Source organism: Heloderma suspectum, chromosome 3 (genome assembly GCF_057233095.1).
Source record: "Heloderma suspectum isolate Gila_16-S chromosome 3, 16-S_ref, whole genome shotgun sequence".
NCBI classification, from domain to species: domain Eukaryota; kingdom Metazoa; phylum Chordata; class Lepidosauria; order Squamata; family Helodermatidae; genus Heloderma; species Heloderma suspectum.
Window position 1 is genome coordinate 37080109 of NC_139460.1, and position 13230 is coordinate 37093338.

A 13230-nucleotide genomic window follows, 5' to 3' on the forward strand; every position below is an offset into this window, starting at 1 on the left:
AAATTCTGGCAAGGGGGGAGGCGCCCCGTCCCTCCGGCCACGAATCCTCCTTGCCGGCCGGGACGCAAATGGCGGCGGCCGTAGCTGCTGCCGTTTGCGTCCCTGCAGTCAGCCATGATAGGCTACGTAAATCCTTACGTAGCCTATCATGGCTGACTTCTGAAAAAAAAAAAGAAGCGCGTACGCAAATGGCGCGCCAATGGGCACCGCCATTTGCGTTCCTTATTTGGGACGTGTAGTCTACGTAAACATTTACGTAGACTAGGGGTGCATGAAAGTCACTTACCTAGTCTCGCAGCTTGCTTCGCGGTGGGGGGGAGGCGCTTCGCTGCTCCCCCCGAAGTTCAGGCCGGGGGGGAGGCTTCCCTCCTCGCCCAGCTGAAATTCAGGCCGGGGGGGAGGCTTCCTGCCTCGCCCGGCCGAAATTCAGGCCGGGGAGGAGGCGCCTCGCCTCGCTCGGCCGCGAAATAAAAAGTTAAAAAAAAACCAACGCCCCCATGATAGGCTACGTGACGATTTACGTAGCCTATCACGGCTAGATCTGCAAAGTCAGCCGTGATAGGCTACATTAATTGTCATGTAGCCTATCACGGGTGACTTAAAAAAAAAAAAAGCGCTTACGCAAATGGCGGCCCCCATAGGGAGCCGCCATTCGCGTTCCTTATTTGGTCCCTGTAGTCTATGTAAAGATTTACGTAGACTATGGCGAAAATAAGGGCAATGCTATTTGCGTTGTCCTTATTTTCGCCGTATTCTACGTAAATCTTTACGTAGACTACAGGGACCAAATAAGGAACGTGAATGGCGGCTCCCTATGGGGGCTGCCATTAGCCGTACGTGCTTTTTTTTTTTTAAAGTCACCCGTGATAGGCTACGTGACGATTAACGTAGCCTATCACGGCTGATTTTGCAAATCTAGCCGTGATAGGCTACGTTAATCGTTACGTAGCCTATCAAAGGGGCGTTTGTTTGTTTTTTACTTTGCTTGTAATGGCAGCGGTGGCAGCCGGTCAAAAGACCGGCTGCCTCCCCCGCCCCTGACGAAGACCTGCCAAACCGCCGCCGGGACCCGCCGCCGGGAGGGACATTTGTGAAAGGTAAGTCCCATCCCGGGGGGGGCGGGGGGGGCAGAGAAGTTCTCCCCGAACAACCTTCGGAGGACCGAATGCGTTGGCGCTCGGCCCCCCGACGTTTCGGGGAGAAATTCTCCCCCATCCCTAACGTAGACTACGGCGAAAATAAGGGCAACGCTATTTGCGTTGCCCTTATTTTCACTGTAGTCTACGTAAATGTTTACGTAGACTACACATGCCCAAGTAAGGAACGCAAATGGCGGCGCCCATGGGCGCCGCCATTTGCATACGCGCTTTTTTTTTTCCCCCCAAAGTCAGCCGTGATAGGCTACGTAAGGATTTACATAGCCTATCACAGTGTTTTTTGAAAATTTAGCCATGATAGGCTACGTAAATCTTTATGTAGCCTATCATGTTTGCTTGAGGTTTTTTTTTTTTTTTTTACTGGGAAATGGCGGCAGTGGCAGCCGGTCGGAAGACCGTCCGCCGCCGAACCGCCGTCGGGAGCCGCCAGCGCCAGGGACATTCGGGAAAAGTAAGTCCCATCCCGGGGGGTGGCAGGGGGGTGGCGGACCGTTTCTCCACTAATTTCGGGGGTCCGAATGCGTTGGCATTTGGCCTCCCGGAGATTCGTGGAGAAATTCTCCGCCATCCCTATCCAACACTATTGTGGCTATCAGGGACATTAAGCTCTTTCCTGTATAGTTCTTCTCTGTATTGTTTCCACCTCTTCTTAATCCCATCTGCTTCTGTTAGGTCCCTGCCTTCTTTGTCCTTTATCATGCCCGTCTTTGCACAAAATGTTCCCTTGAGATCTCCAATTTTCTTGAAAAGATCTCTAGTCTTTCCCATTCTGTTGTTTTCCTCGATTTCTTTGCATTGTTCATTTAAGAAGGCCTTCTTGTCTCTCCTTGCTATTCTCTGGAACTCTGCATTCAGTTGGATATATCTTCCCCTTTCTCCCTTGCTTTTCACTTCCCTTCTTTCCTCAGCTACTTGTAAAGCCTCCTCAGACAGCCACTTTGCTTTCTTGCATTCCTTTTTCTTTGGGATGGATTTCGTTGCTGCCTCCTGAACAATGTTACGGACCTCCGTCCATAGTTCCTCAGGCACTCTATCAGGTCTAATCCCTTACATCTATTCGTCACCTCCACTGTATATTCATAAGGGATATGATGTAGGTCATACCTGAATGGTTTAGTGGTTTTCCCTACGTTCCTCAATTTAAGCCGAAATTTTGCAAGAAGCAGCTCATGATCTGAGCCACAGTCAGCTCCAGGTCTTGTTTTTACTGACTGTATAGAGCTTCTCCATCTTTGGTTGCAAAGTACATAATAAATCTGATTGCGATATTGACCATCTGGTGATGTCCATGTGTAGAGTCATCTCTTGTGCTGTTGGAAAAGAGTGTTTGCTATGATCAGCATGTTCTCTTGGCAAAACTCTATTAGCCTTTGTCCTGCTTCATTTTGTACACCAAGGCCATGCTTATCGGTTATCCTGGTGATTTCTTGACTTCCTGCTTTAGCATTCCAATCCCCTATGATGAAAAGGACATCTTTTTGTGGTGTTAGTTCTAGAAGGTGTTGTAGGTCTTCATAGAACCGATCAACCTCAGCTTCTTTGGCCTCAGCGGTTGGGGCATAGACTTGAATTACTGTGATGTTGAATGGTTTGCCTTGGATTCATACTGAGATCATTCTATTATTTTTGAGATTGTATCCCAGTACTGCTTTTCCCACCCTTTTATTGACTATGAATGCTACTCCATTTCTTCTAAGGGATTCTTGCCCACAGTAGTAGATATGATGGTCATCTGAATTAAATTCGCCCATGCTTGTCCATTTTAGTTCGCTGATTCCCAAGATGTCGATGTTCAATCTTGCCATCTCATGTAACCACCTCCAGCTTAGCTTGATTCATTGATCTGACATTCCAGGTTCCTAAACAATATTGTTCTTTACAGCATCGGATTTTGTTTTCACCACCAGACATATCCACAGCTTTGGCCCAGCCGCTTCACTCTTTCTGGCGCTACTTGGAAATACCCTCTGCTCTGTTTTCTTTGCACATATGTATATATATATTCTAGACTTTGTCCCACCTTCACAAACATATATGCACCTTTTTCAGATATATCCGAAGTGTATATTCCCCAGAGGGCCACATCCCCTTACCCTGGTCCCCTCGACTGCTGATCAGTTGGTAGTTTCCTGGCTGTTGCTCAGAGTTTTCCCCCCTCATTCTAAAAGGTTGAAATGCTTCTCCTAAGCCTTAGTTACTGGCAGTAAGAAGACTAAGCTAAAATATGCTGGTATTTGGGGTATTTTAGCATCACCCGTTTAGCCTTTGGCCTTCACACTTTTGCCTTTGGCCACACCCACCACTGGAATGTGGCCCCCGAGAGCTTCTTCAAAACTGAACTGGGCCCTCAGGCTGAAAAGGTTCGACACCCCTGCTTTACATGATAGTTTGATGTGGTATAAAAGAGCTTACATTTGTCTTACATATATGCCCAATTAAATGACCTCGTTTCCACCACAAAAGTGATATAAAGACTGTATCACCTTGATCCAAAACTCATTCACCTGGAAACAAGTCCCATTTATTTCAATGAAACCTATTTCCAAGTAGCCTTATAGTCAAATTCTGTGGTACATCACATGAAACAAAAAAGCCATCACATGTATGTTACAGCGAGTACAAGAGCTGCACCATACAATTCTAGCACAAGTCAGATATGGGCCACAAGGATATAAGTAAAGATGTGGCATGGAATATTGGGGAGTGATGGACTCACCCAAGTCTGCGCTCAGTGGGTGCTCAAGGAGCCACCATTGCCACTCCCCTGGAGGGTTTTGTAACTTGGCATGTATACAACGCTATGTGCTAAAACCCATCTAGAATGGGGAAAAACTGCACAAAACACAAATGATTGGTGGTTGGGTGAAAGGGGTGGGGCCAAGGGAACTCCAGATGGTCAGATTGGGACCCCAGACAGACAAGATTTGTACCGTGGCCCTGAGGTTCTGCACCCCTGCTGTATGTATTATGTAGAATGTGGTCATGTCAACATCAATAAAATTGTACTTTCTATATTTCATAGGGATGTGGCAAGCACCTGACTAGGTCCAGGAGTCTGTTGGACTCCCCACCGCTAACCCCCCCTGAACCCAGCTCAGTGAGCCCCTGCCCCCGCCCGCCAAGCCATGCAAGTGGCTGGGACTTACTGAACCCATCTGTTTGTGCCCAGCAGCTCCATACGAGCCATTTGTAAGGAAGATGGAGTCTCTAGATTTTCATGTATCTAATGAATGGCAGCTGTAAAGGGCCATTTCTGCAACATCGGATAAACAAAAAGAGCAAAAATGGCCCTTTACAGCTGCTGTTGTACGCAAAATTAGATATATGAAAATCTAGAGCCATCATCTTCTGTAAAAATGGCAGCTTGCATGTAGGATGGTCGGCTAATGGGCATGAGCAGATGGGTCCAGTAAGTCCCAGCTGCTTGTGTGGCTCGGGGGGGGGGGGCTCACCAAGGGTGAGGGATGAGCAGGGGGGAGTCCAACAGACCCAGTCAGGTGCCCGCCACATCCCTATGGAATATACACAGTAAAATTTTATTGACATTGACATGACCACATTCTGCATAGTGCATATTGCAGGGGTGCAGAACCTCAGGCCAGGGTCCAAATCTTGCCTGCCTGGGGTCCCAAACTGACCATCTGAGGTTCCCTTGGCCCCACCCCTATCCCCCCAACCACCAATCATTTGGTGGTTTTCTGGCTTTTGTGCAGTTTTTTCCCATTCTAAAAGTTGAAATGCCTCTCCTTAGTTACTAGCAGTAAGCGCTCTGAGCTAAAATATGCTGGTATTTCTTTTGCATTTTTGGTCCCATCCTTTTTGCCTTATGGCCAACTCCCTTTGCCTTCAGCCTCACCCACCACCAAAATATGACCCCTGAGATCGTCTCCAAAATGGAATTTGGCCCTCGAGCTGAAAGAGGTTCACCACCCCTGGCATATATTGTTGTATGCGTGCCAAGTTCCAAATCCCCATAATGCAAAGAACTCCAGAGAATATGGATGGACATACAAATGATAATGCAACACCACAGCAACAGTGCAATTCATACAGCCAGTGTGGGATAACGGATAGACTAGCTGGCATGGACAGAGGAGACCGAAGCTCAAGTTCTATCTCACGCATTAAACTTACTAGGTGGCAGCTTTGGGCAAGTAGCTATCCTTTGGCCTAGCCCAGCCTTTCCCAGCCAGCTCCCATCATCCCCATCCAGCATGGCCAATGGGTATGGCTGACCTAGCCCATCTCACAGGGTTGAAAACAGTATACTTTTTAGCCCTAGTTTATGCCCAAAGCTCTTTGGGGGAAGGGTAGATCACAAATGAAAGAAACAAACAAGCATGATCAAGCATTGCCACTGATCCCACCACACCTTATTCCTAAATGTCAGTGAAAGTGAAGGACAGTTAACAGGAAGCACACTGAAAAAGATGGCTGATACAGCTAATGGTAGGATGGCCAGGTCCCCTACTTTACAGGGGACAGTCCTCTATTTTGGAGAGCTGGCAGAAAGCAGTCCTCTATTTGAAGGTGTCCCCTATTAGAAATGCTGTTCAGTCCAAATTTGGTTTAAAGTCAAAGAAGTATAAGGAGGGAGACATCACAGGTGTGAAGTTGCCCATCAACACTTAGCACCTGGACAGCAGACTGAGCAGGCACTCAGGTCACCTGGTCAGTCTTCTCCACTGTGGTGAGATGTCTTGTATTTCTATTTAAACTATAGTTATTATTTCTTAATTTGCACCTATACCTATACATTTGCATATACAAAGTGATGCCCTCTTTCATCTTCTATTTTGTTGCTGCAATTTCTCTTTTTTGTCAATGCATAAGTGGCCACCCTAGATGATGGCAGGACACCAGCGGGTCCTGACTACAATAAGGATGTCAAATGGCTTAAACCAGCAAGCATGCTGGATTTTGAGGAGCTGACAGGACCAGTTTAGCATTACTTCATATAAAGGTCCAAATTCTCAATGGGCAAGATTTTCCCATGGTCTACTCTTGCACAAAACCAAGGTCTTGAACCACCACCCTATTGGTGATATCTGTACTTAGTTCATCCCACAATAACCCACCTCCTTTCCTACACAGAAAGACAGGATTGGCATGGTGAAAGAGAAAACAGTAAATGCGCACACACTAATGACCCTTCAAGTTTGCAGACACACACAATTAAAATCTGGGCAGGTCAGTACATTTTTAAACACACACACAATTAACACTTGTTCTTTACTTGTTAATTTTGCATGCCTCATTAGTATTCCAAGCTACCCAAGCAGATGCTAATGATTCTGCCATTCAGTCTTTTATTTAATATTACACTAACATTAACAGTGAGGATGTGCAATTAGACCAGGTGATTCTATTCAGAGCATCAAACTCAGTTCATATTGAAGTTGGTGGGAATTTGGCCATTTAGTGCAAACAGTGCTAAAACTCTTGATGCTTTGCATTTTTAACTGATGAAGGGCTAAATCAGGAATTTCTCCTGGGCGAGCCCCGCTGAAATTAATGAGATCTGTTCAAATGCACTATTGGACACAGCTGCTGTTCATATCAAGGGAGGGGGCAACTTTCCAGTTAATTTTGCTCATAGAGTCACATGAGTAAATATTCTGGACTGCTGTATAAACATGGAATTGACCCACACAACTTTCCTTGTATTTTCAACAAAACCGAGAAATAGACTGGATGATCTGGGTTAATGAGCTACAGAAAATAACTCCTTTTTCCTTATTATCAGGGCCAGCCCTACCATTAGGCAGGGTGAGGCGACTGTCTCACGCAGCTGATTTTGCAGCGTTATGAAAGGGCACCAGATTTAGTTATTTAATTTATTTTTTATTGTAGTTTTCCTCCCAGGGAGTGATGTTGTGTAACAGTCTTCCTCAGGGTCCAGAATAACGTGGACAGTTTTGGATACTATAAACTTTGACTGGGGGTGGGGAGGGAGGAAGCGGTGTTATTTGCTGTTCTCCTTCAGGCAGCAAAATGTTTTGGGCCAGCCCTGCTTGCTTATTATTCCTTTTTAAGACGACAGTCTCTCTGGATAGCTGGAGAGACCTCGCCTATCAAAAATGGATGTTGGGGGTGAAGGAACAGCTTTGCTTAAACAATTTTCATAAGTAACATTTTAATGGGTTTTTTTTTAATTTCCTTCATCTGTAAATCAAATGAAAAAACTACATTGTCAGAGTATATATTCAAATTTTAAAATGGTTCTCTAGTACTTCCTGTGTCACAGAAACAATGTTCACAAATGACATGTTCTAGACTCAAAAGTGTACTCAGCATCGCTTGTGAAAATTCCCTTAGGTCGGCGGACCAAAAATTGTTTGGGTTCATGAAAAGCTGTAAGCAAAAACTCTGTTTTATGCACATTTACACACAGTTGCCATTGGGCTGCTTTGCGCTCCCCCACCCCCGGTTGGAGATTTTCTTTCTTAAGTTTTATTTTGGAATTCTGCAAACCTTGGGGTTCCCCAAGCCTGCTGATATTACCCTCTTGAGTGTGGATGGTGCAGTTCTGGCTATGTAAGCAACGGCACTCACCTCTGAACATCAGTAATAGAGGGAATGGTGTGTGGACACTTTCACACAGTACAAAACTGGTTCAGGCTTAGTATGTATGGATAAACCAATTGTCAGGGTTGGATCTGAGCCCATAGAGTCCCAAAGCAGCTCTGATTCTGAGGAAGAGACACAATCTGTGGGAGAGGAACCCGCTCGTTTTTCAGAGGCTCAGCTGGAGGGAGAGCCCCCCCCTTCTCACATTCCTGGGAGCGACAGTGACCCTGGCATGGAGAGGGAGGGACATCTCGAGCTTCTAGACGTGAGGTGCAGGTGCAGAGACAAGCGAGAGGTTGCAGGCTCCGAGAGGAGGCGCTCAGCCTGCTTGGCGCGATGACAACAGCTGTGCCCCGATGCCCCACGGGAAAGGGGGGGAGTCTCCCCTCCTACTCCTTAAGTTCAGATACTTGCTGCACTTTTCTCCAAATGGAGACCAACTGGTCTCCCTAACGCTTAGAATCCCTGGTAGGCTGCTCCTTTGAGTTTTCCACTTAGTTCTCAGGCAATTAGCATCTGTAAGCATCATTAGGTTGAATGGAAATAAAGCCTTGGAAAAGAGCGCTTTTGTCTGCGTGTTGATTCTGGCTACTTGAGGATTTCAGAAGGGAGCAGGGGCGCTCCTGACACCAATGGCACTCTTATTCTGGGCTGCAGTGTGGGTGCTGCATTATGGGAGCAATGAGATTTCTGCCAAAGAATTGTTTTTCCCCATGTGGAAGGACCTCTGTGAGGCTGTTATAACTTAACATAAGCGATTCACCACACAGACTGATTCTTACACATGGAAAAATCTCCACACCAGCACTGACATCACCCAGTGGCATGAAGACCCTCCTCATGTTACTGCCAATCAATATGGGAATCTTTTACATACCAAGTTTGTTATTCATCTGGAAGCAATTGCTATGCTACGTGTGTGTGTGTGTGTGTGTGTGTGTGTAGTTCTTCTCATATAAATTTTGGAGGTCTGACAAGTTTTCTAAGAACAGAACAAGGAAGAGTCTGTGCAAAGTATTCACTATTCAGACCTTGTATTAGATCAATGAATCAGCACTCGCTGGCTGTTCACATTACAGACAGAGAAGGCTGACACTGTCAGTTTTCTGGAGAATCCACATTCAGCAGGGTGTGTAGTGTCAAGAGTTAGGAAACAGAAGGCTCTTTAAAACATTTCTTCAGAAGTCCACACCTTTGTTATTTCAGAACGAGCAGACAGATGTTGTGACAACATGAAAATACAGTAAGTGCCTTGGGGAACATAGCCTTCAGTGTAAACTCGAATTGCTCTCTCAGTAGACAAGTGGATTCCTGCAACAAAATGTTGCAGAGAGGGAGGAGAAGGGCAGCAAAAGGGAAGAAATCTTTCCTCCTTTTGCCCTTCCTCCCCCCTCCCCCGTGCTTTCTGCCTCAAAAAAGCCAGCTCTAAGTTCAGCCAGCCAGCCAGCCACCCCTCTGTTTGAGATGGGAAGTGTCCAATTTGAGCAAAGAGGCTAGAACTGGGGTCTCCAATGTGGAGCCCATAGGCAGCAATGTGCCCACTGATACTTCCCTTGGTGCCTGCCAAGGTCCCCCATCCTTCCCATTTTTTAAAGAAGTTGGGGTTTGGGGCAGTTGCAAAGTGAAGCACCTGACTTGCAGCCACCTGCCATAATTATTTCCTTTCCCTAAAATGCCTTTGGGCCCCACATGGGCTCAGAGGCTGTGATATGAGTGCTTTGTGACTGGCTGCACCCATCTTGGCAGCCATTTTGTGAATGGACACCCTGCCCCCCGTGACACAGCTATTTCGCAGTAGCACCCATGTCACTCTCAAAATACTAAATGCGCCCACCAGCCCAAAAAAGGTTGAGGACCCCTGGGCTAGACTGACAGCTGTCCAATCCCCATGATAGTTTTGGGGGGCAATGAGAGTGTTCCTGGCCTTTGGTCCTGAAGCCATCACAGGGGTATGTCTTTGGCTCAGAGGATGAACATGGCAGAATATGTTTACCTCCCAGATTCAAGGTGCTCAAACACCATGATGGTATCAGGGCAGCTCACACAATAAAGCAGGTAAAATGTTGCCTCTCTCCATTAACTTCTGAAGCAAATTTGGGATGGGGGTCAGGCTGGGTGTGGAGATTTGGCTTGGAGAAAACACAATTGTCTGTGGTCATAACTTCCTTGAGCTCTTCTAAACTGTGAAGGGGCAGCCCCCTCCCAGTTCATAGAATCATTTGAGTTGGGCTTCTTCTGTCTTTTACTCAATCCTCTTTCTTTCATCCCTCATCCCCAACACATCTTCTTCCCACCCTTACTCCATCCCATCAAGAGAAAGGACCATAGATCCATGGTAGAGCATATGATCTGCATGCCAAAGGTCCCACGTTCAATCCCTGGCGTCTCCAGCTAGGGCTGAGAAGGAATCCTGCCAGAAACCCTGGAGAGCTGCTGCCAGTCAGTATTGACAGTACTGAGCTAGATGGACCAATGGTCTGATCTGGTATAAGCAGCTTCCTATGTTCCCCTGTGCAACTGAAGGAGAGAGAGAGAGAGAGAGAGAGAGAGAGACATTGGGCTTGGAGAAGGCACACCTGAAGGCATGCATCCCTCTGAGGCCGTTCCCCCGCCCACTTTAGACCTCAGATGGAAGGGAAAGAAGCCCCAGACCCCTTGCTTCTCTTTAGCTGAACAGCCACACACTTCCCCTGAGTGCTGCTTTCTGTTGCCTGGGTTCCTTAGCAGCATGAGGGCAGCATTGATGCTCAGCCCTGGGTCTCTGTGGAAATCTGGGATATGAGGGAAGGGTTGTGGGGTTGCTGGTTTAGAATCATAGAATCATAGAATCATAGAATAGCAGGGTTGGAAGGGGCCTACAAGACCAGTGAGTCCGATCCCCTGCTCAATGCAGGAATCTTGCTCAATGCTCAGTGCAGTGGTCAATGCAGGAACTAAAAATTTGTTTTTAGTGTGTTTTTTTAAAGCCATAGTTCTCTATGCTTAGGGTGGAATCAGTGTGTGTATCTTTCTTCTGCCCTCTTTTTGGGGGGGGGGGGTTTCTAGGCATATGTGGCACACCCACTTTAAGAGGATTATAGGGGTTGCTTTGTATAGATTTAGAGTAAACCATAACTTTATTAAATACTAAAGGATGTGAAAAGGGGGGAATTAAATTAAGCTAGCCTTATCTGATGCAGAGCTTCTCCTCTAAATCGGGGTGCAGAACCTCAGACTCATGGTGAAATCAAGTATGCCTCATGTCCCAATTCAGCTTCCCAGGGTTCCTGGGGTGGCCATCCCCCATCCCCCTGGCCCCACTCCCTTTCCCCTGAATGCCTATCATTTGCCTATTTGGTGCTTTCCTACCTTTTTAACCCCCTCCCCTTCTAAGGCTTAGTTACTGACTATGAGAGCTTTAAGCTAAAATATGCTGGGGGTGGTGGTTATATTTTGGCCCCCCCTTTTGCCTTTGACCCCCCCCCCGTTTGCCTTTGCCCACACCCACCACTGGAATGCAGCCACGAGAGCTTCTCTGAAAAGGCATTTGGCCCTTAGAGAGGTTCAACACCCCTGTTCTAAATGTGTTGTGGAAACCCTATCTAGCCCTCTGCAATTCCAGGTGGGTAGTTGGAGCCTAGGAACATTCTTTCTCAGCAACATCTTCACGTGGACTGCTCATGGGGTGAAGCCAACCTCCAGGGCCTCAGGTCACCAGAGCTACTCCTTTCACTAACAGGAGAAAGCTCTACACACAAACATAGTACAAACACCATTAATGTGTCTGAAGCATTATTGATATCATAAGAACGTAAAAAGACCATGCTGGATCAGACCAAGGTTCCATTTAGTCCAGCATTCTGTTCACACAGTGGCCAACCAGCGGTCAAATGGGAACCCACAAGCAGGACATAAGTGCAACAGCACCCTCTCACCCATGTTCCCCAGCAACTGGTGTACATAGGCATACTGCCTCTGATACTGGAGGTAGCACATAGCCATCAGGACTAATAGCCATTAATACCCTTCTTCTCCAGGACTGTACCTAACCCCCTCTTAAAGCCATTCAAATTGATGGCAATCACTACATGTTGTGGTAGTGAATTTCAACAATCTTTTCAACAATCACAGATTCTATAGCTTGAGTTACAAATCTTAAGGAGACCTTAAAAAAATGACAGCATAGGACAGCCAACCCAGTGCCCTCCAGATGTGTTGCACTGTGGCCATGCTGGCTGGGAATGATGGAAGTTGCAGACTAACACATTTGGAGGGTGCTGGGTTGAGAGAGGCTGGCATTGGAGGTTAGAGATAGGGGACTGGAAACAAATAACTAAAATTATCTACCTTGTCGTGGAATGATTCTGTTGACAGGGGTGCCAGGTCCACTTAATTGTAGGTTTAGGAATACCATAAACAATGCAAGTTAGAATTTGTTTACTTCCCAGTTGATGGAGATTAGGACCGGGAATGGATGAAACTTTTTCATAAATCTGAGGTTTCACTATAAAAACAAGAACACAATAGAAATTCAAGTTTTCGAAACAATTTGAACCTTCTTGACTTGAATCCAGACTTAGTCATGTTTAGAGCAGGCCCATTTCAATCAATGGGACAAGTTGGTCATGACTAACCAGCACCCCATTGATTCAATGGGTCTAAGCATGACTAACTCTGGATCTAAGCCACTGTCTCCAAAGTTAAATAACAAAGATCCTGTTAGGAATTGAGGCCTTTGCCAAACTAAAGCAATTCCTCCATCGAAAAATACAATCCCTGGCAGTGCAACCCTATGCATATCTACTTAGAAGTAAGTCCCATTAAGTTCAATAGGACTTGCTTCCAGTTAAGGTATGTTGGACTGCAGCCTAAATCATGAATGCCAATGAGACTGCTAACTCACCATTTATTCTGAGCATGACTGTTAAGTTTTTCTGCAGGTTCCATTTCTGGGTGCTCAACAATATAGTGTAATTTCCTGCGTCTTCTTCAGCAACATGTTTTATGATGAGTGAATAACCTTTAATTTTATACCGGGCACACATTTCAGCAGCAGGTAACCCATCTTTTAACCTGTTAAAAGATAAAACCAGAATTCATAATTGTTTACAGGGCCACTATTTATCTATCTATATGCCACAGAATATGTCAGTCAAAGGCATCTAGAAATGGAGCAAATCGTTCTCCAAGGCTAAAATATATATAATAAACTAACTGACATTTTGCTGGCCTTTCATTGTGTTCAAAATCTGTCGCATGAGGGCATGTCTACATGTTATTGGGAATGAATGGCTGCTAATGATACACATTCTCCTTGTTCATCTCTCCAGTAACATTTGATAAAAGAAATGTGTGGTGTCAAGTTATTGCATTCACAGAATCATAGAATCATAGAATAGTAGGGCTGGAAGGGGCCTACAAGGCCATTGAGTCCAACCCTCCGCTCAATGCAGGAATCCAAGTCAGAGCATCCCTGACAGATGGCTGTCCAGCCTCGTCTTGAATGCCTCCAGTGTGGGAGAGC

General features: G+C 46.1%; 1 protein-coding gene across 1 annotated transcript in view; it reads right to left on the reverse strand.

The window, feature by feature from the left end:
- FLT1 (fms related receptor tyrosine kinase 1) overlaps positions 1 to 13230 on the reverse strand; it is a 202649-nt gene that overhangs the window by 124491 nt on the left and 64928 nt on the right. Inside the window, exons 9-10 of the mRNA XM_084842930.1 lie at positions 12610 to 12779; positions 12054 to 12210 (exon numbers count right to left, since the gene is read on the reverse strand). Of these exons, the coding sequence (XP_084699056.1) occupies positions 12054 to 12210; positions 12610 to 12779 (327 nt within the window). The remainder of the gene's footprint in view (positions 1 to 12053; positions 12211 to 12609; positions 12780 to 13230) is intronic.